The 27948-nt window shown below is 46.7% G+C and overlaps 1 protein-coding gene across 1 annotated transcript; it reads left to right on the top strand.

Annotated features, from left to right (window-relative positions):
* Nucleotides 1-150: 150 nt before the first annotated feature.
* TGFA (transforming growth factor alpha) lies at nt 151-27948 on the top strand. The gene is made up of 6 exons (XM_090053054.1): nt 151-273; nt 8297-8350; nt 18357-18474; nt 20142-20291; nt 22457-22566; nt 23424-27948. Exons 1-6 carry the CDS (start codon nt 234-236, stop codon nt 23429-23431), a joined length of 480 nt encoding a protein of 159 aa, XP_089909180.1. The 5' UTR covers nt 151-233; the 3' UTR covers nt 23432-27948.

Below are 27948 nucleotides of genomic sequence, written 5' to 3'. Positions count from 1 at the left end.
CAATGCCTCCCACTTGTGGCTCTGGCTCGCCTGCCAGATCTGCAGCTCTGCTCCGCACCCCGCGCCTGACGAGCTGCCCGGTGTGCTCCGGCGCGGGCAGGTCCCAGCAGCGGCAAGGTGAATCCGCCCCCATTTCCGCCGGCAGCGGCGGCGGCGGCGGCGCCGCCCGCGGGAGCCCAGCCCAGCCCAGCCCAGTCGGGGCCGGCGCGGCGCAGCGAGCGGACGCGGGCAGCATGCTCGGCGCGGCCGCGGAGGTGGCGCTCATCGCGCTGGGTACGTGCCGCTGCCCCCCGCTCGGGGAGCCGGGCATTGCTTTGGGCTGCCCTGGCCCGGGGAGCACGGGGGCCGCCCGGTCCTGCCCCGTGTCCGCCCCGCTGCGCCCCGTGCGCAGGTGAAGCGGGACCCGCCGGCCCCGTCCCTGGAAGCAGCGCCGCTCCCCGGGCCCTCCCCAGAAACCGGCCGTGGCCGCGTGCTGAAAACTGCGGCCCCGCGCAGCTCCGCCGGCACCCTGCGCTCCCGCCGCTGCTCGGGACGCCAAGACCCGGGCTGCTCCCGCCTGCGGCCAGCGCGGCCCCGTGCAGCTGTCCGGTGGGGGTGTTGGCGTGCAGGCAGCTCTCTGGGCCCCCCACTTGTGCCGTGTCTTCTGTCTGTTGCCCCCGGGGCCGGCAAGCCCCGAAGATATGGGCTTTGCCCTGAGCATTTGGCTGTGCATGCGCTGTGTCTTTGGCTTTGTGACTTAGTTGAGCGTGAAAAGGGAGCTCCCTGTCCCACCTTGTCTGCGTTCAGCTGAGTGGCGGGCAGGGCGCTGATTTACAGGGGTATCAGGCAGGGCAGCTTGTTCCTGCACCCGAATGCCTGGGTAAGGGGAGCAGTGAACTTGAAGTCTGCTTGCTTAACATTTTTGGTGAGTTTTTGCTTTCTTCTGAAACATCCTGTTGTGACTCTGCGGGCTCACTGGGTCTGCCAAAGCTCAGGAACCAAGAAAGGGGTTGATTTGTTTCTTTGCACATGAGGATGGTTGGCATCTCCATTTAATACCAGCATGGGCTGCAGGTGCCCAGCACTTTTGAAAGCACATGGCAGTCTGTCTTCACAAAAATATTTCCTTGGCCTTTCCATGCTCATAGAGGCTTTGTGTAAAGATCCTAACTGGCTCCTAGGTAGAGTGTGGTAACCTTTCAGCAAGCAGAGCACTTAATAATTGCATTTTTAACGATGGGAGAGGAAGGAGTTGTGGTGGCTTTGCAGCTTTCTAGCAATGAAAACCTGACTGGCCTGCGTTTTCTAGCAAGGGCCACTCTAGCTTCTATTCCCCTTTAAGGAGAGGGAACTTGTCTGTTTGAAGCAGAAGAATCTGAGCCCAGAGAAACAGTGAGTAAGATGCTGAAACATGTGCGTGCCCCTAAATTGTACATGCCCCAAAGCAGGGTAACTTCTGTCTTGACTAAATAAATAGCCCAACAGTCACAGCAAAAAGACTGAAGGGCACTGGTAGAATTTGCCCACTACCGCCTTTTCTCCTCATTGCAACTCGGCAAATCAGGCACTCTGCTAAATTTAATTAAGGCTTAATTCTGTGGGGTAGGTCCTGAGCTCCCTCAGCTCTCGCTGGCTTCAGTAGGCAATTTTAGTGTGTTTTGAGTATCTTGCTGAGCCAAGTCCTTTGTCAACTAGGAAAAGATGCACTGTTTCCAAAGGTAACCCGACCTGTTTGTTTATCGGACTATTATATGCAAAGTATTTGAATTCTTTGTGGAACTTCAGCCAGGCAGAACGCAATTCTTTGCATTACAGTCTGGCTACGCTGCTGGCTCAAACCCTCCTGCTCTTGTGGAAAGTGACGCTGGTTACTTTTGAAACCATTGTAAAGTGAGCGTTCATGCCTTTGAAGTCGCAAATGTCCGTGCATGCGTAACTGGTCTTGCACACAGGTCCACTGCAATTTTTAGAGGAACTTATTTTTTCCTTACTGGAAGATGTTGATGTGTTGAAACAGATCTGGTTTTGTGAACAGTTCTTGGTTTCTGACCTGCTTCCTGACGTGGGTTACTTGAAAAGGGATTAGCAGAAGGAGGTATAAAATTGATGAACTATCCTATTTCAGCCCAAACGTCCAAATTGTATGGACATTTAATGTCCAAGTTATGCTGCAGTTACAGGTTTTGATTGATCACATTGAACATTTTTTTCCCCAAGCTTGTTGGTTTTGGAAAGTCTTTTTGAGGTGGATGTTTTTCACCTGTTTCCTGGTGGAGGGGAAAAAAGAAACCCTATCAGAATTTCAGCTTCTTCCTGTCCGTGTTGGCAATTAGAATTGCAGCCCCCAATCCCTAGAATTTAATTCTTTTCTATGAGCAAAGCAGCCTCCAAAATGCTATGGTCAGTTATTTGAACAGCATTACCCAGGACTACTGGGTTGATTTGTATTGCTGCTTTGCATTTTATGTTGTGTTTCAGTCATTGTGTATTCATATGTCAATGTAATCCAGAACACATAAGGGATGTGTTTTTTCCTTTTAACTAAGGATTTGGGCTCTTCTGCCCTAGTCTAGCCATATACAAGGAATGAGAGCGGGTGTACACACAATCACTTTCATGCACCGAATCTCCCTCTCTCAAACTGAGTTGCTCTTCCTATTGCCTTTCCTAACTTTCCCCGAGTCTGCTGTATTCCTTCCTCGCATGTTCTTTGTGACACCGTGTCATGTAATACTTATGGCAGGGAACAGCTTGCACTCTCAACAGTTATGCTATTTAATAGTAAAGTGAGCTACTAAAATTATGTCATTCACACACTGCCTGAACATCTGTAACTGGTTTCATTCCTAAGTGTGCTGGCTATGACTGCAAACCCTAAAGCTGAATTACTGAACAATATGTCTTCAATTGTGCAGGGCCTTGCTTTATGTTAATCTGTTAATCAATAGCTCCTTGCCTTTCAGTCCAGACGACACTTGGCTTCCTCCCTTTGTAGGTTACTTGCTTCTTGTTCCAGGGAATAGTCTTTGATGGAGTGTTGAAGAAAAAAGACCCTGGAGTACAGAACAGCCACTGGGTAGCTTAATTAGCCAGAGTATGTTGTTTGATTATAATTAAAAGAGCAGGATGTCAATATTGTCCTTTACAGGGGAAATGGGTGAGGCTGTAATGTGCTGAAATTGCACTGTTTGGAGACAGTAGCTCCATCTTGAGATCTGGTCTAGATTCTGTTTGGAGTGAGTCGAAAGACTTCTGCTGAACTAGGGTGTGAATCAGATTCAAAGGGTACAATTCGCTCCTGAGCAGAATGTGGACGCAAGGTCAGTTAGCACCGAGGTTCAGAGAGATGGCCTGATGAAATGCAAGGCCATGTTGCAACATTGCACTTTTGTTTAAAAAAATAACAGTATTGATCGTGGTTTAATAGCAAAGGGTCAGTGAAACAAAGGGAAAGAACATGTGGAGGTTTTTTCCTGTTGCTTGAGGCCCGTGGATGGGAAAGAAGAAGTTGTTACTCATTTTTATTAGATGTAAACCTCAAAGGTGTCTGCAGCCCTTAGCAGATTCTTTCCATACAGCTCCACCAAACCACAGTCACTTTTGGGGCTGAACATGGCAGTTGTCTATCAATGCTGTTCCATTTTGGAAAGAAAGAAAAGGACCCGCAAGAAATCCTTCTGCGTGCAGGACGGTCGATAGCAAGTTTCCCAGAAGAAAAGCACAGGGCTCCAGAATGTATTATGGCAGTTAATTAGTGAATTGCTTATTGATATATGGCTGGTTCAGTTGCCAGTACTACTTGGTCTATTCAGTCTCACGGTCTCTCTCTTCCTGCTTGCCCTGTGATGACTGTCCTCTCCTTGGGAGTCCACAGAAGGGGGTGTGTGATTCTTTAGCTGATATCTCATGTGCAGACTCATCCATACTCAGTACAGGAAGAACCAGGTTGAAACTCCCTGCACATCACACCCATTGAGTTAAGTGATCTTTGGTTCCTTCTGGCCCGAGCTCCATGGAGTTTTGGATGACCGGCGCCATAATTGTGCAGGGTTCCCTCTTCCCTAAGAAGTCAACTCTAAGGAAGCTGGTCTGTTCTAGTTCAGTGGTGGGTTGTGATGCATATTCTGATGGACTCAGTATATGGCAGGGGATGGTCTCCTGTAACCAGTACCCATATGTGCCATCCCCTTCCTGCAGGTTATCAGTGAAGAATGTTACCTTTAGAGGCAGAAACCCAGCCCAATCCCTCTCATTATTGCAGTTGCTCCCTTGTCTCCAGGAGCAGACACATGGTCCTTTGGTGTGGATCCTGGGTTCAGACTCAGTGGGGTAAGGATTTGTTGTGTACCCTCATGGTGAAACCTTCCCAGGCCTTTGCCCAGGGAGAGATGCAGATTTTCAAAGGAGCTGAGGGGAGTTAGGTGCCTGGATTCCATTCAGCTTTATAGTTGGCCGAGCTTCTCTGACAATCAGAGCCCTCGAGCTCCTCTTCCAGCTTTGCTAGGTGTACCCACCAGGTAACACTCCCCTGAGCCCTGCATAGGTAATAGTGACGATGCCATGGCAGCTTGCATTGCAGCTACCTCATTGCACGTGCCCCGTGTTAAACCCCCACCAGGGCCAGGTGCTGAGTTGTCGCATCGATCAGACAACATTTGGGCTTAGGTAACCTAAAACCATATTTACTTAGCTGCCAGTTTTGGCTACTGTGAATCAGTGACCTCCAGCAGGGCGCAGGAACCTGAGAGGCATGCAGATGACAAACTTTTTGGCTGCTGAGGGAAGGAAAACATAACTGGTGGGAAGACGATTCAGGTAGTCTCTTCAGTAAAACCAGGAGAATGAGCTTGTGGTTCAAGGCGGAGGATCCCCTGGCAGAGCTGCCCTTTGAAATCCTCACAGTTTTGTTCACGTGCTCTATTTGCTATTTCCTCTTTCACAGCTCCACACTCGCACCTTCTGCCTGGGTGATTTCTCACCATGGTACTGCCACAAAAGGGAGGGCACTAAGACAGGATCCAGGAAAGCACAGGCATAATAGTAGTAAGTGCAGGCTTTGATCTCATTGACTTCAAAGGTGCTTCAAGCAAGGGTTTATGTGGTGTCCTGAGTTGGGCTGAGACTTAGTTTGTATCACCTCCATCTTTTCCCCCTCCACATAGACCAGTGGCTGATCATAAGATGAGAGATAATGGACTAGATGGATCTTCGGTCTGACCTGACTTGGCAATTCCTATCTCTCTATAATCACAGGGGACTAAAAACCCACAGAATAGCCTAATTAAAGAGCTGTCAAGAGTACCATGTTCCAAGAAATGGCTGGACATTAGCTCAATATAAAGCATTTCCAGATGTGTGCATCATATTCAGCAGCCTGACAGATACCACAAAGAGAAACCTCTGTGTGAACCAGGGTGGGATGGCAAATGGAGTAAGTTCAGACTCCTGACATAGGTAATGATTTTTGCCTGTCTGTATTTGGTTACAGAAGCTGAGGCAGGGGCTCTTTTGGGAAAAAGAAACTATCTATAGGCTAGCTTGTTTCATCTTGGGCAGAGCATTCAGGGAAGGGGCAACTGGAGGCATATGGAAAGCATTCCTCTCTTAAGCCTGGATCTGCTGTCGGCATACTTATGTGTTGCAGCTTGGCTGGGCCAGAGGGTGATTTCTGGAGGTGTCAGGCTGTACACAAGTAGTACTCTAAGTTGAGCGAGTTGCACTGAGGGCAAATTTGGCCCACCCTGGGCATTTCCCAAAGCCAATACCAGGGACCCAGTTTGTCCTGTGTGCTGTGACCAAGTAGGGATCAGCTTATGGGCAAATAACAGCACTCCAAAAGCCATATTCTTATACGCAAGTGTCACATCTGAGTGTGCAGTTACTTTGTACCTGTACTTGTTCTCAGCACCTCTGCTTCTGCTCTGGAGAATGCAGCTTAGTGCATCAAAATGATCATGAAGAGAGGCCCAGCTGAGCCCATGTTCCTTATCTGTGACTTGGTTATAAACCTTTAACTTGGGCAAGAAGCTCTGATTAACTTCTGGTTGTGATCTTGATGGGTTGGACCCCAGATGAACAGCACTTTTTGCTCCAGATTTTGGGTGGTCTAATCTGGAACTCACTCTTTCTGCAGTTCCAGAAAGTTTCCGAATGCACTCCTCTGCAGTTTTGCTCTTGCTAGTCCGTCTTCTCCTGACTTAAAGCATGGGGAAAAATTACTTTCAGAAAATACATATAGCTCATACAGGGCTCTTTTGCTTTAACTGTACAAAAACTAATTAGACTCTTCCTCTCTGTTGGGATGTGTATTACAGCAGAGACTTGTGAATAGGACAGGGCTTACATTGTTACCACCACTTTGCATGTTTTGGTGCACAGCATTTTGTTCATCACAACCTTACACGTTCTCCACGTCTTGTTCATTCTTATGAACATCCATGAGTTACAAGTGGAAACAATGAGGAATTTGGTTAGATAAGTGGGCTTTCCGGTAAAGAAGGGCTATTTAATTTCAGATGGGGAGTTTTCAGATAAGAAAGCTTAAGGTGCACAGAGTTCTGCATATGTGGATAACTAGTGATTGGAGCATGAGATGGGTTGGGAACCGGGATCCCTGGGGGGTTTTTTTGCCAGTTTTGCAACTTAATTGGCTGTTCCACTACGGTGGCTCCTAGTTGAAATGTCTTTGTTTCCTCTTCCCAAGCTCTAGTCTAACTGGATATGGTACCTGGTAAGGCTGCTAAGGCTTTTATGCTGATAGAAAATGCTTTGGGATCCAGCACACTGAAAGTAACATCGGCTGCCCTTATTGTAGGCTCTGTTGCCCTGACAGATGGTTATGTTTCAGCTGATAGACCTCATATGTGTTACACTATATTTTTCTAAAGACACAGACTGCATGAGCAGCCTTCCTTTACAGCAGGGTTGTCCAACATGCGGGCTGCCGTGCGGGCCGCCAAGCCATTTTATCTGGCCCAAGGTGCCTGCTCCACGCTCTGCGGCGGCGGGGCAGTGGCAAGGTGAGGTGCGCAGGGCCGGCCCATGGGCCCCAGCCGACAGCGAGGGGAGGGGAGCTGCTTACCCCTGCGGGGCAGGGCTCATCAGTGAGCCGGGTCCTGCTGCTGCTACCCCGAGGGCTGCGCGGCGCGGGGCTGCCCCAGCCGTGCCTGATTAGGCAAGCTGGGGACGGCGTGTGCAGTTTGTTCCTTGGCGCCGGCATGTGGCCAGGGGAGCTGCAGCATGGCCCACGCCCTGCCCACATGCGTGGTGGACAGAGGTAAGTTCCCGTGCAGAGCTGGGGGCACCGGGCCAGGCCGGGGTTGTGGGGTGCGCGGTTGCTGGTGCCCGTGCCCTGCACTGCTGGAGTGGCCCCACACGGGAGGCCAAGCAGTGGCCACTGGCACTGCCGGCCCACACCTGCCTCCTCAGCCGCCCGCTTTACGCCAGCCCTGCTGCCCTGCCCCATAGCAAGGCAGCACCTGCTCCCCTGCCAGTCTCCCCCTGGGCGCTGTGGCTCTCTGGGCCTGGCCATCCGCATGTGAGGCGCCAAGGGGGCCACTTCTCATGCTGCTGGGGGCAGGAGGAGGCCAGCTGGGTCTGCACCAGCCAGCAGAAGCCGTGGCAGAGCCGTGTGCTGCTCGGGATGGGACGAGTGTGCACCAGTCAGTCCTGAGCGGCACACGGCTCTGCCATCGCTTCTGCTGACGGGTGCAGACCTGGTAGGGCTCCTCCCGTCCCCAGCAGCACATAGGATGCCGGCTTCAGCTGCGTGCTGCTTTTCCTGGCTTGGTGCCAACCCGGTTCTGCCCAGGCGGCTCCTGCAGCCCCATGTCAACCCGGGCATGGCACTGGCAGGCCAGCCAGGCCCCAGGTTAACCCCGGCCTGGCCCATGGCTTCTCCAGCACCAGGTCAACCCGGTTGTAGCCAAGCAGCTCCTGCAGCACCATGCCAACCCGGGCATGCATGCCATGTCAGCCAGCACCATGTCAACCCCTGCAACTTCGTTGGTGTCAAAGGTCACGTAACATCACTTCCTGATGACGTATGTGGCTTGCCAGCCCACTGGGTGATAAAAAGTTTGGGATCCGGCCCCACATTCAAAAAGGGTGGACACCCCTGCTTTACAGTTTATGAATGTATCTCAAAAGCAGTTGACTGTTTTGAAACCTGAGGGGTCTCTTGCTTCTAGCAATGATTTCAGTTGAAAATGGAAAGGTCTTTTTTTGTGTGTGTGTCATTATTTGGGTGATTTAAATCTGCTCTTTGCTTATTGCTATTGGTTGTCTGACTCTTTTTTTTTTTTTAATTTTCCCAAAGGTATTTTATTACCTGTGTGTCATGCCCTGGAGAACACGACATCTGCCTTAAATGGTAAGTTTAGTGACTTTGTACTAACATTAGACCTCACACACAACCCAAGTGGCTGTCTTCTGCATCTGCAGCCCAGTGCCAGCAGTTCTGAATGAAGTCTTCTTGGTTGGTTGTTGGTTTAGAGCTGATTTAAAGGAAGTGGATGAAGAAGAAATTACTTCCCCTTCTCTTTCTATGTTATTGAATTTAAAGCCACTGGGAGAAAAATAATGGACAGTTCGCATTAGATGGCCTGTTTCTTACGCAGCCTACAAAGGGCTTAATTTTCAGCTGGATTAACTTGCATAAAGCAGACAGAAGCAGAATATTCTTGCACCCTGGCTTATAAGCACACCCTATGTTGCACCTTCTGCATGGACACAACTCCCAATCTTGAAAATGAAGACTGTTAGCTATGGCCACCATCAAACCATACTATTGTTGGCCCTTCAGATCTGGTCACCCACCTGTCATAGGCCTCATACTGCTAATAGAGACTTTCTGTAGCTCAGCCATTAGTAGTCTGTGGCTCAGTCCTGTATTGGATTTGTTGACCTACAATGCAAAGCACTTGGGAGCTGGTATCTTAGACCAGCAGAGGCTTTTCCTGTTCCATGGGCACGTGTCGTCCTGGCTCTGAGGGGGGTCTGGGCTGTAAAGCCCTTATCTGTGTCTGAATTTCTTCAGCGTGCCAGTGGAACGCTTGATTCAGTCTTGCACTTAGATCTCAGGCTATGATTGCACAGCTCACAGGGATAGCAGATATATGACTAGAATGCCATGCATGAGGCATAGTCATACAGAATGGCAGTTGAGGGAAGGCTGATAGTTTTGCAAGATCTACCTTACCATGCAAATACGCGCAGCATGGGTCAGCCAGAGACCAGGCCCTGCGTGAGATGCTGTTGCTCAAGAGCAGACTTTCCAAATTCCCAGCTACTTCTCCATTCCTTTGTCTGTTTGGGATTTTTTCCCGAGAGGCATGGGAGCACTTCTAAAATTAGAAGATGGACTTGCCTTGTGAAGGCACACGTGTTACCTACTCCCCTTCTCCTGTGCCCAAGACACTAAGGCTTTCTTCTCTTCCAGCTTGCACTATTTCCTTGCTGGTGTGACTCCAGTTCTTTTTAATTTATACTGGCCTGGCCAGGTTCAACATGGCTCAAGTCATCTTTGCTCTCTTTCTTCTAGCGAAGTTGGAAAGAAGCATTTGAGGCTGGTGGGTTAAAAAAGTGTCTGCCTTCTTTCCACTAAGGCTGAATCGCCCAATAGAAGAATTAATCAATACACTTTGACCTTTATAGTGATGGCCAGTCAGGCTCCCCCAAAACAACCCTGTGTCTGCCAGATTCTAAGTATGAATGAAAAAAAGCTCCAGCCATTTCTCTGGTGTGTGTTTGAGGTGCTGTAAGTTACGGTCAGATGTGGGGAGCAGAAGGGAGGAAAGAATTTAGCATTTATACAGGTTCATTGAGTCTACAACCACTTATGCTTGTAGTATTCGCCTATTGTCATACCCTAGTGACTCTGGATCCACTGACGTTAAAGGCAGACTTTCCATTTGGCAATGTTTTTGCCGAAGCCATCTTATGTTGCATGTGTGTGTGCAGGTCCCAGTGCGATGGGATGCTGCTTGGGGTATGTAGAAACAGGGTAAATAACTTGATATAGGTATTATAGGATTGAATTGCTATTCATAATCCAGGACTGAAGTCTGTCCTGGTGGGACCTTCTGCATTTCTTATTTCCTGCTTGTTTGGGGCTTTTTAAGGTTCTCATGTTGTGAGATGGATTGCTTTTCTGTTTCAGAGAGACCCTCCAGCTCTTGCGGGGTCTTTGTAGTCTAATCAATGGGGAGTCTCACGTGAGCTACCAGTGCCTCTTTTTCTTTTCTTTTTTGAGGGGGTGGGTGGGGAGCGGGGAAGGGAGCTCTGTTCAATGTATTGGTTAGCCTGAATTCCATAAAGGGATAGGAGAAGCTGTGAAGCTGTGTGGGGTACATAATGGCCCAGAGATAAAAGCACAGGTGTCAGCAGTACTGTCCATGCTTAGATGCATCTGTCTAGTACTGTCCCAGGCCCAGTCCTTTCTAACACAGTGTTTCATAGCTATTGGATGCTCAGCATCGGCACAGTTACAGTGCTATATGAGGCAAGTGGCCTTCCTGTTAGCTCATACCCTTGATCAGTTGATTTTGATGCATAATGATTTTCATGTGGAGTTGAGAGAAATGGCTTCCACCTTCAGAAGCACTTCTGTGATTGGCAGCTGACTCCAAAAATCACTAACAAGGCATGTGGAACAGGTGGAAGGCTGTAGGACCATCTGCTTTAACTACCTGCTACCATTGCCTTTTCTTATTAAACCAGTTAGGATCTTAACAAGCCTATCTGATCTTTTTTTGCAGCTGTCCTAACATGAGCCAGCTGAACAACTCAGTCGCTTGAGGAGACACGTAGTCATTTGCTAGTCAACTTCTCTCTTGTTTGTACTGACACAGATCTGACACAGGGGAAAGTTGTTTGATTTTACACCAACATTTCCTCTTGAATGAAAGAAGTGAACTTTCTAAAAACATTTCCGTTGAGTCTGTAAAAGGTTGAAGGATTTTTTTCCCCCTTCCCAAAAGTGCCAGTTCCTGGAGGTCTTGGACAGTGATTCCTTCACTGTAATCCTGACCTCCTGATACTGCTGCCACCAAAGAACAAAGGCGAGCAGCTACAGGGGGCTAATCTGCTGCTGGAACCTGCTGGTTGCCAATACTTGTGGCTCAGCAGTGAGGATGCCGGCCACTTCTTGAAAGGTCAGTGGGAATTATCTGTGTAATTACTGTTTTCCCCCACACCACAACCACTACCACAGGCACCCTTGACAGTGGTAGGTTATTGCTCCTGAATGTTACCTTTTAGGCAAGTATGCTTATTTGCATTTTAACAGATCAGCATCGGTTGGATAAATCATTTCAGTCATAAAACTGGCACAATAGGCATGGGATGCAAAACACTCCGTCCTTCTTTCTGCCTTCCCCTGCTTCTGTTTGTAAAGTTCCTGTTTCACAGGACCTGGAGTGGGTTTTATGAATGGAATGGATTGAAAGGGATAGAGGTTTTAAGGCTGCAGGCATGTTGGGGCTTTCTGTTTCTGCCGTCCTCTTTGGCTAAAGAAATGCAGCTTGCAGGGAGAGCACATGTGTCAGGGGCTTGTTTTGTATAATGATCCATTGCCCCAAATGATGGTGCTTTAATGAGCCGGATGTCTTGTTTTTTCATGGTTACTTGTGTTCAAAGCAAAATAACTCCGAAGGGTTTGTGAAGGGCCAGTTGCTACATACCTGATTATTTGCTCAGCACCGCATTGAAAGACATTTGTGTCTCTTGGAAGTTGTATTTGTAAATACTGCTGCTGGCAGTGGAATAAAACCTCCTTTCTAGGTAGAGGAGATTGATGTCCCAGTGCAATAAAACCCGTGTGTAAAAGGAAAGCCTGTGCTTTCTGAGCAGAGGGGAGAACTCACTCTGAGTTAATGTAGCCTTGTAGTCAGACTTCTTTGCTTGGGGACAGACATGAGCAGTGTGAAAACTGAACCTCGCTACGAAAAACAGTTTAAATTTAGAAAGAAGCATGAAACAAACCTCCTGACTTGTAGCCTCTCAAGTGCCCTGTGGTTTTGATCTCTGCGGCTCTGGTCCTTTCCTTATGCATGTTAATCAAGAAGATCACTTTTATTAAGGGAGAATAACCCTGCAGGGGTTTACATGGTAGAGAGTGAGGTGTTTCCTTTAATCCTTGAGCAGTGAGATTCAAAGTATGTGCGAGGTGAGGGGAGAGGAGGGAATGGGTATAACACTGGACTGGGGCTCTTGGTGATTCCTGTCCCTGCCACTGACTTGCTCTGTGATCTTGGGTATGTCGTATAACCTCTGTGTTGCCTCAGTTACCATCTGGGGAAATGGTTTTTCTCTCCATGCCTTTGATCTTCCAGAGCTCTTCTGCATGTCCTGTAGGGTGCTTTGAAGCCTCTGGCTGCTGTAATGCAAGTGGGAGCTTTATTTCTTTGTTTTTCTGTACACCGTATTCACAAGAGCTCAAGTCTTGTTGAAAGCCAAGCCATAAGCACTTGGCAGCCAGGCCTCACTGGAAATCTGACCCAAGTGAGGTATCAATAAGAAGTAAAACTTGCCTGACTTAATGCTTTATAGTAGTATTAGGGTGATATTGTTGCTGTGATTGTTTAGGAAAAATGCAAGAGGCAATGGTCTTTGCAGGTAATAGCCTCTGTTGAACCAACTCTATAGTTAAGAGGGATATAGACAAACTTTCAAGTACCGAGTGCCCTTCCTCAGGTCTCTGAGAAAAAATCCGATGCCGTTTGAGTTGAACAGCGGATGGAACAAAAGCCTGTGCAATGCTCCTTATGTAAATAAAAACAGGGTATAAGAGACAATGATGTTAGGTGGCACCCTCCCAATTTGGGCCCTGGTTCTTGTAAAGGATCGTGAGACTCGGAAATCTGAGTCAGATGCTTTCTAGGTAGTCCAGGCCCATTGATGTCAGCCCCCACAGCTGTCTTTTTGAGTGTTGGGGTGTGTTGAACTCTAGGTGAAACCTGAAGTGCAAACTGACATACAATGTTTGTACATGCCTCTTATGAAACACCCTGCCCCCCTCCCCCCACCACCCTTCCCATCTCTCTGGGTGATGTAAGTGGATATATTTCAATTGAAGCCCATAGGCCAGGGCCGATTTAGCAAGTTGAGGGGCCAGTCAAAGGCAGTTTGAGAAAATCGCTGTTTTACCAAAGACCTGAGGGATTGAAATGGCACCATTTTGTTGCCAGAATCTGTTGCACCTTAGAGAGAGAAACCAGAATAGCAGTGGTTCCTTTTCTTGTAGTAAAAGCACCGTGCTCTTCTAAAGCATCTTCCAGCAGCGGACTTGGAAGTGCTTTACACACAGGAGCAGGTCAGTCCTCTCAACCACCCATCCTGAACCCTGTGACTTTGTTAGATGCTCATTGTCAGGTAGGGAAAATGAAACACGGAGCTGACGTGGGGGGATGAATCGGTGGCAACCAACCTGTTTGCTGGGAAAGCCAGGCTGTGTGCCGTGCAGATGCCTTGGGATGGTAGAGGTGGAGAACTGGGGCTGTGTTCAGTGGCTGATTAAGATCTTGGAACGGCAGTTTTCTCTCCATGCATGGCCCCTTGTAGTGCAGCAGACAGTGTGCTTCTTGTTTGCAGTGCCTTTGCAGTACGGAGCTGGTGACCTGTTTGTGGAACCTCCTAATAGGGAGAAGGCTGTGCAAAGGTCTTGAAGTTGCAGACAGGTAAATATCACTGCTGTAAGATGCATGACAGCTGATTAGGAGGACCACAGAAAACACCCCACAGAGGGAAAAGGCTGTCATTCCCTGTTTGGGAAGTTGCTGGTTTGGAAGGGGAGGAAGAGTGTTCAGAGGTGGAGAATTTCCCTGGGTGTTTCTCTTGAAAATGGACGACTTGTTCTAAGGATGCTTGCCTTGGTCTGAGCTGGTAAGGAGGATAGTGGGCTTTTATCAGCGGAGAGAAGGGAGCAATGAAAAGTTCTTTCTTTGGGCATGTGTTGAATTGGAGACAGTGGCAGGATACTCAAAAGGAAACATGGGACCTGGGAATGAGGAGGGCAGCTCTGAGATCTGCCTATGAAGAGATGTGGGTATTGTGTGACAAATTGATCCTGGTTTTCACTGAACAAGCCCTAAAGTCTCACCACATCCGTACAGCTTTCCAAAGCAGCTGACACAATGCCAGGCTTGGACAAACCTCACAGTGTTTCATGGAGAGAAGCAGGCAAGAAGAAAAATGTGGGAGATGTGTAAGGAGTAATGCCCAGAGGGTGAAATGAAGGGCAAAGTAAGATGCACCCTTTCCATTAGCAATGTCTGTTCTGCATTGGCTTATGGACATGACAAGTTTCTGCCCCTCTGATTTATCCCTAACTGTTGCAGCAAGCACTTGGATGCTGGAAAGAGCTGAACAGCAGTGTAAAATGCCCAAATAAATGGCTCTGAAACCAAATACTGACAGTAATAGAAACTTCCATGCAATGAAGCCTTAACCCAACTGACATGTTTGTATGAGAATTGTGTGCTTGGGTAGCAAACCAGAAAATATTAGTTGCTTTGCAGATGCATCTGGCCCGTGTCCCAACTGGCTGCCTTTCTAGTCTAGAATTTTTTCAGGACACTAAGGAAATGAGTAACCCAAATCCAGTAGAAAGTCCATGTGATCTTAGCAGCTGTGTTTCAGGTAGACACTCAGGTCAGGACTTCTGAAATGGGGGTTAAGGTTTCTTGGGCATGCCCCAAAAATCCCAGTTTGGCTTAAAAGGAAAAAAATGTGGAGAACCAGAGTAAATGTAATTGAGTGAGGTTCAGGTCTCCTGCAACCAACCAAAAAGTTAAACATCCAAGCCAGTTCTGGTTACTGCCAAGAAGGAAGGGGCTGAGATTTGGTGATGATAAAACAAAGGTGCTGAGTGGGGAGCTGAGCCAATACAGTAAGAAGAGTAACACAGGACCAAGCCTGGCTTGTTTAAAAGCAGTACACAGTCTAAAACCATGGTCAGCACCTGGTCTCCCTGTAAGCAGTGGGTGAGATGTGGCTCCAAGCACTTTCTGCTGGTGAAATCCAACTGGGAGGGAGCTCAGTCACAGTGGGAGCACTGGGAATTTAGCACCTGATTTTGAGTTTGCAAGTGCACAGGGATAGTTTCCCAAGAAAGGCCTTACCTACATTCATTCAGCACCAGTGCAACCGGTGCTACAAGACACAGGCACTCTTGTTCTGAGAGAACTGTTTGGGGGCAAAGAAGGTGGCAGCTTGTGTAAGGATACCAGGGTAATGGTCTCAAGTAAAAAGTGTCTTTTGCTTTGTCTCCTACTTGAGGTCTCTGCAAACATCCTGTTGCAAATTTGCAAGACCTCAACAGCATGTGCTTGCTGTAACGTAGGCACAGAGCTAATATGCTGAGTGCATGTCCATGAAATGTGGATCTCTGTAGAGAAAGATGTAATAGGCACTAAAGGGAAAGTGATATTACAGCCTTTTATGCCAGTCTCGTTCCTTGAGATAACTGATAGGAAACATTCCTCACACACAGAAGGTGTGGCTACACATGCACATGTAATGCACATTTGCCTGATTTAAGGCGCACTTCTATATGTACACACTTTTAGTACGCCTTAAAAGTGGCAATTTAAGGCTATCGGAGCCTAAATTTAATACCTTCATAAAGCGGGTATCAAATTTATGCACAAATAGTAAAGTCACATTAGTGAACAAGTAGATGTCTTAATGCACATTAATGCAGTGTGTGTTGACTGATGTGGGACTAGCTCTGAGTTAGTCCATGCGTTTCGTTAATATGTATTAGCGCACATGCACGTAGATGTGTGCCTAAATCGCCTTGTAGGCTAATGCACGTTAAGTTTAGGTGTGCATAAAAGCACATGTAGACATAGCCAGATTGTCCCTACCCAGACTTAAAAACAGAGAAGAAATAATGCGGCTTGTTTTTTGGTTTATCTTTTAATTGGCAAAGACCAGCTCTTAGTCTTTTGGTTCTTGACAGCAGTACACCTAATGGTATCTGATACTTTACTGTCTTGTCCAAATGTTCCCAGGCAGTTCTCTTAGCTTCTAGGAGCAACATGGATGCTTTCCTTACTGCCCCAGCTTCAGGGAGGGCTTTGCTACTATAGCCAGCATCCTGGCTGAAGCAGGCTCCAGTCAGAAGCCCGTTCATGTTGCTTCTCCATGGATTTTTCTTTCCTGAAGTGCTCAATGAGCTGAAGAACTGATAGAGACCAGGCTACTGCCAGCTTCACCCTCACCTTTTATTTGCTAACGCACCTTCCCTCTGGCGTTCTTCTGCTTGCCACTGAGGTGATGCTTTTCTAAAATCCCTTGCCAGTAATGAATCTTATTCCTAACCTGCATCTAAAAAGGCTGACCTTTTGTCTCAACCATAATTCAAGCTAAATATGCAGCTTGAGCTAAACACGAAGGTCAACAACCCCAGGCCTGAAGGCCTCTGGGTCCCGGCCTCTGGGTCCCAACAACTCTGTGTTCACTTAGTTCTGACTCCAAAACTAGCAAGCAGAGGGCTTGCAATCAACTCAAGCTTCATACAAGTCTTCCTGCCACTGTTCCCCAAAGAGAGTGTGTCCCATACTTTATTTTTCCATGCCTGCTTATACTGTGGGGAGGTAAGGGCAAAGAAAAGAGGCAGAGGTATCGGTCCCCGGAAGCACAGGTTGGTTTTTAGCTAGACAGCGGGGCCATGTATTGCCTAAAAGCTGAGCTGAGGTGAGTAGTTCTGCCTCGTGGCGCACACATCCCCAGGGTAGGAATTCCTATGTAAAAATTATCAATGGTGCGAGATACACAGGAGAAGGTTGTAATAATCCCTTTTACCTTCAGGAAGGTACAAAAAGCTTATAACCTGCTTAGTGAGAGAACCCAGACTAGAAATCTGATCAGAGCCTCCTACACAGCCATAACACTGGCTTCTGCACTGAATGATCATACCAGGTCTTTGTCATCTTTTCCTGTGAAAATAATTTTAACAAAGCCCTCTCTCTCACTGATCCCACTGATGAAAGCTCAAACCTTTTCAAAGATTGTCTGTCTTGTTTTAATTCTCCCCAGGGACCCGGGCACATCCAAGAGATGTGGAACTAATTAACACCCTGCCCAGGCTGCCATAAATTCATGGAAACAGGAACTCGAGGGGGCTTTGAAATGATGGAGGTCGGATGTGCTTTATGCGAGGTCTAATCCAAAAGCAGGATATTTATTTTCTGTGTCAGCTGCAAATGATAATTTAAAACAGCACAGGACGTAATGGGAAACAGTGTAGGAATTAGACAGGGAGGCTTCGTGCTTTCTGATGGCTTCTCTCCTGCTGCTCTGATCTGTCCTTACTGCCAGGATTTTGCTTTGCAGCACTTCATTCTCTTCAGCACTGAGCCAGGCCCTTCCTTGAGGGCAACAGTACGCCGAACATCTCATCGGACACCCACTCTTATTGTTGCGACCTTGGTGTTGACTCCTGGGAAAGCAGAAGGGATGATGCTGTGGGCCTGCAGGGGAAATCCTTAGAAGGGAGCTTTCCACATAGGAGCCCTTTCCTCCTCTATTTCTCCCAGACTAAGAGTGTTAAGCATTAAGCTGTTTAGCAAATTCTTCAAGTGCTACGTGAGTGGGCTCAAAGATGACCTGTTGCAGACCCTTTTAAGTGAATATGCTGCTTTCTTCTGATGTATTTTGTGGGCTTGAAAGGAAGACTTCAGACCTGATTCAGTGGATAATCTCCTTTTTCTTTGTTGTGTCCTGTAGTGTCTCCAGCCCCCACCTCTCTGTTCTGACAGATGAGAGGTTGATTTATGGCGGGGTGGAAGCAGTCGTAATGTTTTTTTGAGTTTTGTTTCAACCTGCTTTCCCCAAAACTCAAGCTAGCTGGCCGCCCACCCCAGTACTTAATTCACTCTAGGAATCGATCTGTAATGATCAAGTCTCGAAGGAATGCACCAACATGAGAGGAGCTCTCTAGAACTGATGGGGAGGAAGGCTGTGACTACGTAAGCTGCATAAAAGTGCCCAATTTTCTATTAAAATGAATGGGTGTCTGATACCTGACAGAAGCAATAGATTTTGACAGGAATTGCTCTAAACCTCTCTGGAGCCTCATAGAAGAGGTTGCCTCCACCGTGGAGTTTCTGGCCTGTTCTGTAGAACTCTGCTCATAAGTAGACAGTTCTGCAGGATGATTAAAAAAGAAAGAAAAAGCCATGTGAAGAGCCTGCATCATCTCAAACTCTTTTCTCGGTGTTCTGCCTGGGTCAATAAAACTGCCTTTGTGGCCTGGGCTCTTTAAACTTCTGCATCATGCAAAGCCTTAAATCAGAAGATGAACCCAGACTGAGCAAACACATGGAGCTGGAAACAGGTCTTAATATGGTTTCTTTCCTCTGTTCCCTGTCTAGGTCCTCCAGTGGTGGCAGCAGTCAGATCCCATTTTAATGACTGCCCTGATTCCCACAGTCGGTTCTGCTTCCACGGGACCTGCAGGTTTTTGGTGCAAGAGGATAAGCCAGCATGCATGTAAGTATCATGTCCGTTCCTTCCTCCCCAGTAAAGTAATCTGTGGGAGTGTCTACACATCGCTGTACAGCGACAACGTTGGTATGGCACCATGCTTTAGTACTTCCCTTTGAAAGTACTAAAACATGGCACAATAGGAGTGATTACTGCACCATGCTGGTGGCACACTTTTAGATTTCCCAACTATGTCACCGTAGTGGTGTGCTATATCCAGGGAGCACACTGCGACAGTAATGTAGCTGGTGATCACGTGTAGATTGCTACGTAGAGCATCACTACATCACCATAGGGCAACATGTAGACATGCCCTGCGTGTCTGCAAATGAGAAGCCATCTCTTCAGACAGCTGTATAGACTAATGACAGGAAAGCTGATACAATTGCATGTTGCCCAGGGCATTGACTTTGGGACAGAAAATTACAAACTGGAACCACATGGCTTGTGACATCATCCCTGGAATAGTTTTTCACAGCTAAAGAAATGACATGGGCTGGAATCTTCAGAGGCCAGGGTGAATTTAGAGCCTAATCATATTAGGCTCCATTTAAAATCTCACCAGCATGGATGGAAGAACAAATAAAGCACTGGGGTCATTGAAACCTAAAATGGGCATAACAGAGCTGGTCATCCAAACCTGGGTAGTGCACCCAATAAGGTCCCTCCTGTCTTGAATGTTTTGCAGTTCAGCTTTAGATACAGACTAGAAAATGGATGTGAAATGGCTGAAAACAGGCAGTGCCCTTTGCCTGCTTGCTCTAGGAGAGCTGCTGGCAATAAAGGAATTGGAGCATTTGCCTAGGGAGAGGGACTTAAGCCTGGACTTCCCCTGTTAGGGTTATTGGGGGCAGCCATGATGAAAGACCTTGAGTAGAACAGTCATTTACTGCTGGTTGCTAGTGGCTGTCCAGGAAGAGGAATTCCAAAAGCAAGGGAGCATTTAGGAAGCCATTAGAAAGCAGTAACTGAGAGCAACTGCTGAAACTGCACAGAGCCATCCCTGCCTCCCTGATGCAGTGGAAGAGGTACCCCTCTGCATCAAGTAGGGGTTATTCATTGCAAAAGATCCAGGCTTAGCTTTTCTATCTGATCAGTGCACAGACTTGGGACCAAATAGAGGGGAACGTGAGACTTTTTATCTTAACGACGGCTACTGCTTTGGAGGCCCTGAGTTCGGCTTCCTTCCCTTGAGAAAGCATAAGCTCCAGCTATTCATGCACAAAAGTCAAAATGTTCCAGCATGGGTGCATGAAGTTGAGGCTCAAGAGTCTTTGTTTATGATTATGTATATCACCAGCTTGATGTTTAGTAGCAATGAACTCCCCAAAAGTCCCATTGGCTTAAACAAAGAGGGTTTGCATATGCTCAGTGTCTTGAAAAATCAAGCCAAGATTGATGGATTTTGCTTGCTTAACAGTTCTGCCTAGAAATTTAACAAGTCACTAGGCAAGTGTCTGCTCATTGCCTTGCCTTGTGGCTTCTGGTCAGGTAGATGTCACTCTGATTTCTGTAGGGGCACTAGCCAAGAATGGGCTGTAGTATGGGGCTTCAAGTGGGAGTCTGAAGTACTGTTAGCTTGTCTGTTCAAGGGATTATTTGGATTAGAGTAGGATTTGCCCCTACGCACATACAGTTATTTTTTAGCATTGAATTTGCTTGCTTCTCCACAGCTGCCATTCTGGGTATGTCGGGACGCGCTGTGAACACGCAGACCTCCTCGCCGTGGTAGCTGCCAACCAGAAGAAACAAACCATAACTGCCTTGGTGGTGGTGTCAGTGGTAGCATCAGTCATACTTATTGTGGTGTGTGTGCTAATACAGTAAGTACACATGGCGTGCTTTCAAGGTCTTTAATTGTCTTGGCAGTGCTGAAGAATCCATGCAGATCTGGTTAGACCCCAAATCCCTGTCCAACTTGGCATTGGTTCTGTGTGAATGTGGCCTCAAATTTGGACACCCTTTCAAGCGTTGCTTTATGTTGTTCCCAATTTACGTTTTTTTTGGGGGGGGCTCATACTCATAGGTATCCAAAGTGAATCTTACCTGGATAAATGTTTGATTGCATGTCCAGAGGAAGCCTTTCATTTTGATACCTTACATGTCACTGTGGCTTGTCCAGTTGAAATGGATAAACTTGAAAGCTAACGTTAAAGACTAAGCATTACAAGCTTGTTCCCAAAATGTGGGCAACATTAAGAGTTGATTTGGGGAGGATCAGTAGAAGAAAGAGAGTATAGTTTGTCATTTGAATACTATGGGAAGAAAAGGAGCTGTAGGTAACAAACACTTTGATTCCTCACTGAATTCAGCCAGGGGCACACATTTCACGGCAGGAGCTGATTGGATTCAAGGTGTAACTTTGCTGGGTGTATTCAGTGGGAGCGAATGGTGTTTGTGTTTAGCTCCACACATCACAGGGCCAGGGGCTCCTTTCTTTTCCCAGTTGTAATTGATATAGTCACTAAACAGAATTCTCTTTTGCATTCCTTCAAGTGTTAATGTACCAGTGACCTCAACTTGTGTAGGGAGAATGCAGGTCTCTGCCCCCTGATTGGTAGAAAGCTTTGCCTTTTGTGAAGGTTTAAGGAATTGTATCTGTCCTACTGCACGTAACTGGAGTGCCAGAGAACAAGTATCCCCGTGGACATACTGTACTCTGTTAGTGTCCTCCTGCCCTGAGGAATTAAGACCCATGTTACAATATGAGTATTTTTATTAAGCTAAAATTAGTGTCTTCACTTTGTAATTTAGAGGAACAGGTAAGCGCTACTGTGGGTGATTTCTCAAACTGAATGGTTTGTATTGTGAGGGACATTGCTTCATAGCCTTTTCTGCATGTCTTTGCTCACCATTCAGTTAGCTCTTGATCTCCTTGTGAATGAGGAGTTTAAATGGACAAACCAGTTAGGATAGCCGCAATAAACTGCATGTTTGTCTTGCCCTAATTGTCAGTGTTCTTGTGGGTAATATATACCGGTAAATGGATCTTTCAACAACAAACCAATCCATGCAGTTAGGCCACTGAGTACTCTTTGTTCCAAATCCACTGCAGGTCTCTCGCCACCACTTTTCTATGTGGCATAGACCAGAATTATTAATCTGCTCAAATGTGATTGGTTCTCCCTGGTGCTAAATGCTGCACCCATAGATAGCAGGAGTCAACCCCTGGCCTAACAAGATTGGGAATGAAATAGAGAAGGCAGGCGAAAAGAGAGGGTAGGAGGGGGATTATCTTTAGCCCTGTTTTACAGAGGAGCATCAGAGGCCCCGGGCGGTTGACTTGGGGAAATGTATAACTTTGCACTGAAACCTGATGCATGGTTGAGTTCTTCCCTGAATGTGTGGAGTGGAAAACTGAGAGAGAGAACAAGACATTTATCAAAAATCACACCAGGTAATTTCTGTCAGAGATGGGGATTAGAGCCCAAGTCCCAGGCAAGTGCCTTAAGCACAAGACTGTCCTTCAGCTCTGAATTGCTTGCTGAAAGATCTCAAGAGCAGGGCTTTGAGTATCCAATGTTCAGCTCAGACTTCAGCTTGGGTAATTACTAGACCCAAATTTATCTCTGTGCTTCAGTGCAGCCCTGCCAGGAATGAGCCAGCATCATTCTGTTTGCCTGAATTTCCCCATTGCCACAAAGCCTTCTGTCCCTGTCCCGAGACAGTGCTATACTGATGGCTGCTGGCCAAGCCTAGAGTGGGAATAGAATTACAGTGATAAGTGGCTTCTTTTGTGATGCTTCCAGTAGGAGCTATACAAAGTCGAGCACTGCCCAATTTGTAAGCAAATAAAGGCACATTTTGCTCTGTTACATGGGTGCTCATGCAGTCAGTGGCGCTTGACAACAGGATTTGGCCCAGAATGCTGGTCTCTGCCCATTATTGCTAAACAGTGAGGTTGGTCCATGGTTGTCTCCTCCCATGTCTGTGTCCAGGCTCTTGTGTGCATCCTAATGTCACTGCTCTCCCCTCCATGTCATTTCAGCTGCTGTCAGGTAAGGAAGCATTGCGAATGGTGCCGAGCTTTTGTCTGCAGACATGAGAAGCCTGGTGGGCTCCTGAAGGGGGGAGCTTCTTGCTGTCATTCAGAGACAGGTAAGGAGGAACCAACGTTAAATCAGGGGTTTCCTTCTACGAGCTCCACCCCAGAGACTTCAGTTCTCTTGTGTCAGAGCAGAGTCCCAGCAGGTGAGAGGCAGAGGATCACTTGTCTGTTATTATATATTACTGGAAAGGCATGATGTCTGAGAACTGGATCCCCAGTAGGTATAAAATCACTGCCTCTGAATTTGAACAGGGGCCAAAGGATGTTGCTTAAAAAGAAAGTACCAGCATCCCTCTGTGATAGGGGTCCTCATAGTCTGAGATGCTGAGACTTGAGTCCAGAGGTCTAAGAAACCAAAGCTGGGACAGAGGGGCTTGAGGCTTACCAGCAGATGCTGTACCAGACTCCTGTCCTCTGTGAACAAGGCCCAGAGCAAGATCTGCCACCTATGCTCATGCCATAGGCCATGAGAGGAAGAGCTTGAAAATTTCATGGCAATCAGTCACCCTCTGCAGCTCTTTGGAAATGTCCCTCCATACGCTATCTTTCTAGCTACATGCAGTGCTGTGACAGGCATTCACAAATTAACTTTTCTGAATAAGCAAACAGGGAAAACTAGCTTCCTAAACTCCCCTGCCCTAAATTATCAGATGTGACTGAGTTGGTGGCCTTGCAGGGACCTCATTTTCACCTCCGCCCCTCCACAGACTATTGAGTAACCTTCCTTGAAAATTAGCTTGGTCTCAAAATGTCACATGGTAACTGCTGGAATGGGGTCCCCAATGTGTGTTTGCAGTGTGACTCACTTGGTTGTCTTCTGCTAGACTAAAGCTCAATTATGGGCTCTGCAAATTCCACTGAAGTAATTTAGAATGCCCTTCTGTGTTTGTTTCTTGTCTCTCTGCAGTGGTCTGAAGGGGACTGGGATTTTACCGACACATTAATTGCCATGGCCAGATGGAATTGCTGTAGCATAAAGAAGGCCTATGCTATTCCAGAGAACTTTTTTTTTTCCCCGTGGAAGTCAGTGCTCTGAGGGGGATTAGCATTGAGCATTTTCAACCTTCCCTTGAACCTTCATATGCATCCTGTATTATATGCTGAGCTTTCAGAACCTTGCGAAACCAAGACCACCATCTGTTTGGGGCTATGCAGTGTGGAGTCGCAAAGTTAATTAGAAGACCACATCTTAACCATGGAATCTTAAAGACTTTTACAAGAGTTCAAAGACTTGGACATGAGAGCAGCACATGGGTCAGCTTCATGTTTACGTAGATATGACAATTGTGTGTTGTGGGGTTTGGCACCAGTGATGGAACAGGGGTGTGTGCAGTTCAGGTTGGGTTGTTTTCTTGTTTTTGTCCTTTCTTTTTCCCTTCACTCAATGCCGTGTTGGTATCTGTCCTGCTCTGAGACTCTGTGGAATGGATCTGAAGGCTGGGTGTCTGGTTCATGCATTTGTTACAGTTTGAATGTGCTAGGAGTGGTGGCATGTTGGTTTTTCCAGAGAGGAAGCGGTCATTTCAAAGGAACAGCCTGCCTTCGGTTCCCTTTGCTGCTGCTGCCACCTGCCAACAAAGTCTGTGGACGATGTGGGACAAAGTGGACAAGCCAGGAGCACCTAGTCTCATTCTGACCATCAGTTCCTTTTGACCGTGAAGGAACCTGTTGGAAGCGGGGAAATGGCATTCAGTCAAGCATGAAAGAAAGGCCTCCAGGCTTGACTTCCTTCTGCATTTCAGATCCAACAGCAGAAAGTTTTGCAGGTCATTGGGGAAGACTGGGTTGGGTTTTTTAATGTCCTGGAAAGTTGAAACATGGGGGACACACATAATGGCTGCAGTCAGGATGTTGGGAAACTATGCATTTACAGCTTGGTCCAAAGCAAACTGAAGTTTTTCCATCTATTTGAATGGGCTTCAGATCAGGACCTTTAGACATAGGCCTGTTGCATTTTTTTTCATTACCGTCTGTTCAGACTCTTAAACACCATGAAGTTTGGAGCCTGTCCATGCCTATTCTTGCATGTGGGAATAGACTTAATTCATACTAGTACATATGAGGAGTCTATAGCATAACTCCAGTGGGTAAAATGAACCCCAGGTGGCTCTGCCCTGAGATCACAGTTGGGCCAGTTAGTGGGAATATTGCATGGAGCAGGGAATCTGCTTATTAAAAAGTTTGCAAGATCACGCCCCTTGTCAATATGTCTGAATCTGCAAGTGCAAATGCACGTGCAATGAGCTGCAGCGTGGCCGCAAAAACTGACAGGTGGTAAAATAGTCTTATTTGGCACAAAGTTTGCTTCCCAAATCTGCATAGCAAGATGCAAGACTCAGGACAGATTCACTCTTCCTGATGGAAACTAGGCCTGTCTTTTTCACAGACAGCCCTGGTAACATCTGCTGTGAATTGGGCTCCAGATTTGCAAGTAGTTTAAGAGCAGAATTATGCTCTTTGTTTAGAAGCAAAACATTAGGGGAAGAAATCTTGCGAGCGTTAGTCTAGTCAGCCCCCTGGTAGAGAAAAACAGGTGCAATTTGTGTTCTGTCTCTCTCCCTTTTACTTTTCTCTCTCAAAACCCAATGAAAACCAGCATTTTCTGTTTTCAGCCCCCACAAAAAGCCAAGGGTCCTGCAATGAAAGCTACCTGGTGATTGGCACCAATGCAAATGTTGACAGTGATAGAGAACGGTGAGCATATCTATATTGCTGTCTTAACTGAGGGAGGTCAGCTTGTTTGAACTGGGCCCCTTGTCCGTAGTAAGCCTGATGGATTCTTCCACTGGCCCTTGTTCTGGGACCTCAGAATAATTTCACTTGATTTATATATCATGCAAGCTTTACCTTTGGATGCTGAGCTCCTAAGGAACTTGATACCCGTGGGTTTCTCTCATGATTCTTCCTCTTCTTCCCCTCCCCTTAAACATGCAGAACTGTCCAGGGGAGTGGGGGCTCTGCTCCCTTTTCATGTTTCACGGACTTTTTTTTTTCCAACTTAGTCTCATGGAAGTTGCACATTTAGGTACCGGATCCTGCCAGGTGCTGGATACCTTGTGTTCCCACAGACTTGTGAGAGGTTCTGGGCACCTGCAACATCAGGTCCTTATTGCTGCTTCTGATTTTTATCTTGAGAACAAGACTAAATAATGAATCATTTCCCCTAGTTGAATTATTTAAGCCTCTTCATGCCGTGATGCACACACCCATCAGGGCTCCTTTACGCCTCACAAGCCTCCTTCGCTCATCAGACCTGTCCCTGTGAATGTGAGAGGCCCTGAGTTCTCTTCCCTGCACCACTGTTCCCATCGCATGATGAGGTGAAGTCCTTTCTCAGGCAGATGCATTGGCCTCTATGTTGGGAGCACCCAGGAAGCTCGCAGAAAGCCTGACTGGATCTGTGCATTTTGCATGAGGTTCTTACATACTTGACGTCTTCTTCCATATAAGAGTTTCCATGCTGGCTGCCGTTCGGCTGTACCCGCTCAGATTGTGAGCATGTTATCATGGCTCACAAGATGGACCACAGCATGGGCAAGTATATTGGGGAGTTCAGGGTCTTAGGCCTTGACCTTTCAATATGTCTCTTAAAGTTCCCAGTTGCCTCTTGTTCTGACCTGCTAGCAGAAGCATCTGTGTATCCACTGGCCTTAAAAACAGAGGCCTGAGTCTCCTCCAGTGCAAATGAACATACTTCTGTTGAAGTCAGCTGAGTTGCATCAGTTCACTTTGGCTGAGGATCTGATTCAGCACTGCTTCCCACCCACCTCTCCTGGCTGTTAACATTTAAAGAGAAATTAATATATACAAACTCTCCTTTCTATCCTTATAATCTATTCCTCTGATAGTCTCCTTGCCATTCTCTGATCTTCCAGGATTTCCGGGCTTTCATGCTGATACCTAAATAATGTGACTTGGTGGGATCCCACTTCATTAACATAGCATGCAGAGAGGGGAGGTTTTAGGGGGCTTCTCTTTTTATTTCACTGTTTGCAAAGAACCTATTAGAAATACAGGTGTTATGGCAGCGTATGTTTGGCTGACATTTTAAAACTCAGATCGGAATTGCCCCTTTCCTTCCCCATAATGGCTTTTCCATCCACACCTGGGTCAGGAGTGCAAGTAAGAATTCCTCCTTAATGCCAGGTTGCAGCTTAAATGTACTGAAACATTTCCAGGATGAAAGGTGTTAACATCACGCTCACACCTGAAGCTCTCATGGCTGGGGGATGTGGAATGTGAGGAGAGGAGGGGCTGATGCACTGTGGACGTCTGACAGCAGGAATATCAAGGTGGTGCCAAGTCATGCTCTTTGTGAAGCCAATGGCTCTTTCTTTCAGTTGACTCCATTGATGCCAAGGAATTGACAGATGCTTCTCGAGGCAATTTTTTGGCACTGAGAGAACCTTAAGCTCCGTAGCAAAAGGCTGCGATGGCACTAATGGCTCCTCACTCTGTGAATGTGAGCATTTCTGGAGTGACAGAGAGGGAAGGCTAACTCCATTATTTTACCATTAATGTCAGTGGGGCCAGGATTTCACTCTGAGAATGTAGGGACAGAATGAAGAGGTGATGCTCTGTTGGCTTTGTATGAATCAAAAGTAATTCCATTGGGAAGCATTTAGAAACAGAGCCATCCAGATGTACAACAGTGTAACTGAAAGCAGCATTAATCTGCATTATAATCAATCCATCCTAAGGAGCAATGGTGCTGGAATCAGAACTCCATTGTATTGGTTGAATGCAGTTGTCAGTGGTAGGAGTTTTTCACAGGCGTGAAAAAATGCTGAGCCCTCAGCTTTGCAAATCTTGGGGAGCTAGGTATCTTGCCTGTATTTGTGCTTCTGAAAATCACCCCGGTTTCTTCTGGATCAAGTGGATTCTTGTGCCAGTAATTGGGCTATTTCAGCTCCAGGCCCTTCATTGCCTGAAGAAGACTACTTGTATTTTTCCCCAATGGTTGGATATTTTTACCTCCCAAAATAGTCCTCCATCCAAGTCCATTTTCATTTAAGTAGCCTAGAATGCTTCAGAAACTTGAAAGACAATAGGACAAGTACACTGACTCATTGCATGGACCACACTAATTTTCTGGGGCAGATAATAACTTTTTATTAATAAATAGAATGAACTTTAATTCTAGGAAGCCTTCTTCAGCTGGTGCTCTAGCCTCCAGTGAATTGTTAACTTTTTTTCCCTCCTATACTTTTTGACTTTATTATAACCAGCCTGGAGCTTTTTTTTTTTTAAGTCATGGTTACTCTAATGTCTTCTGTATATGTTGCACTGAAAAAGTTAATATTTAATGTTTTAATTTATTTTGTGTGGTTAAATTAATTTTGATTTCTGTAATATGTTACTGTGATTGGCTGTTCTTTATTCCCCTAATACCTGAATTATAGTTATTTAAGTAAGTGATAAAGTACACGTTT

Source organism: Crocodylus siamensis, chromosome 6, assembly GCF_052110815.1.
Source record: "Crocodylus siamensis isolate JL-2025a chromosome 6, ASM5211081v1, whole genome shotgun sequence".
Taxonomy (NCBI): Eukaryota; Metazoa; Chordata; order Crocodylia; family Crocodylidae; genus Crocodylus; species Crocodylus siamensis.
Note: the sequence above shows the minus strand (reverse complement) of the source record. Positions and strands in the feature narration are given on the sequence as shown.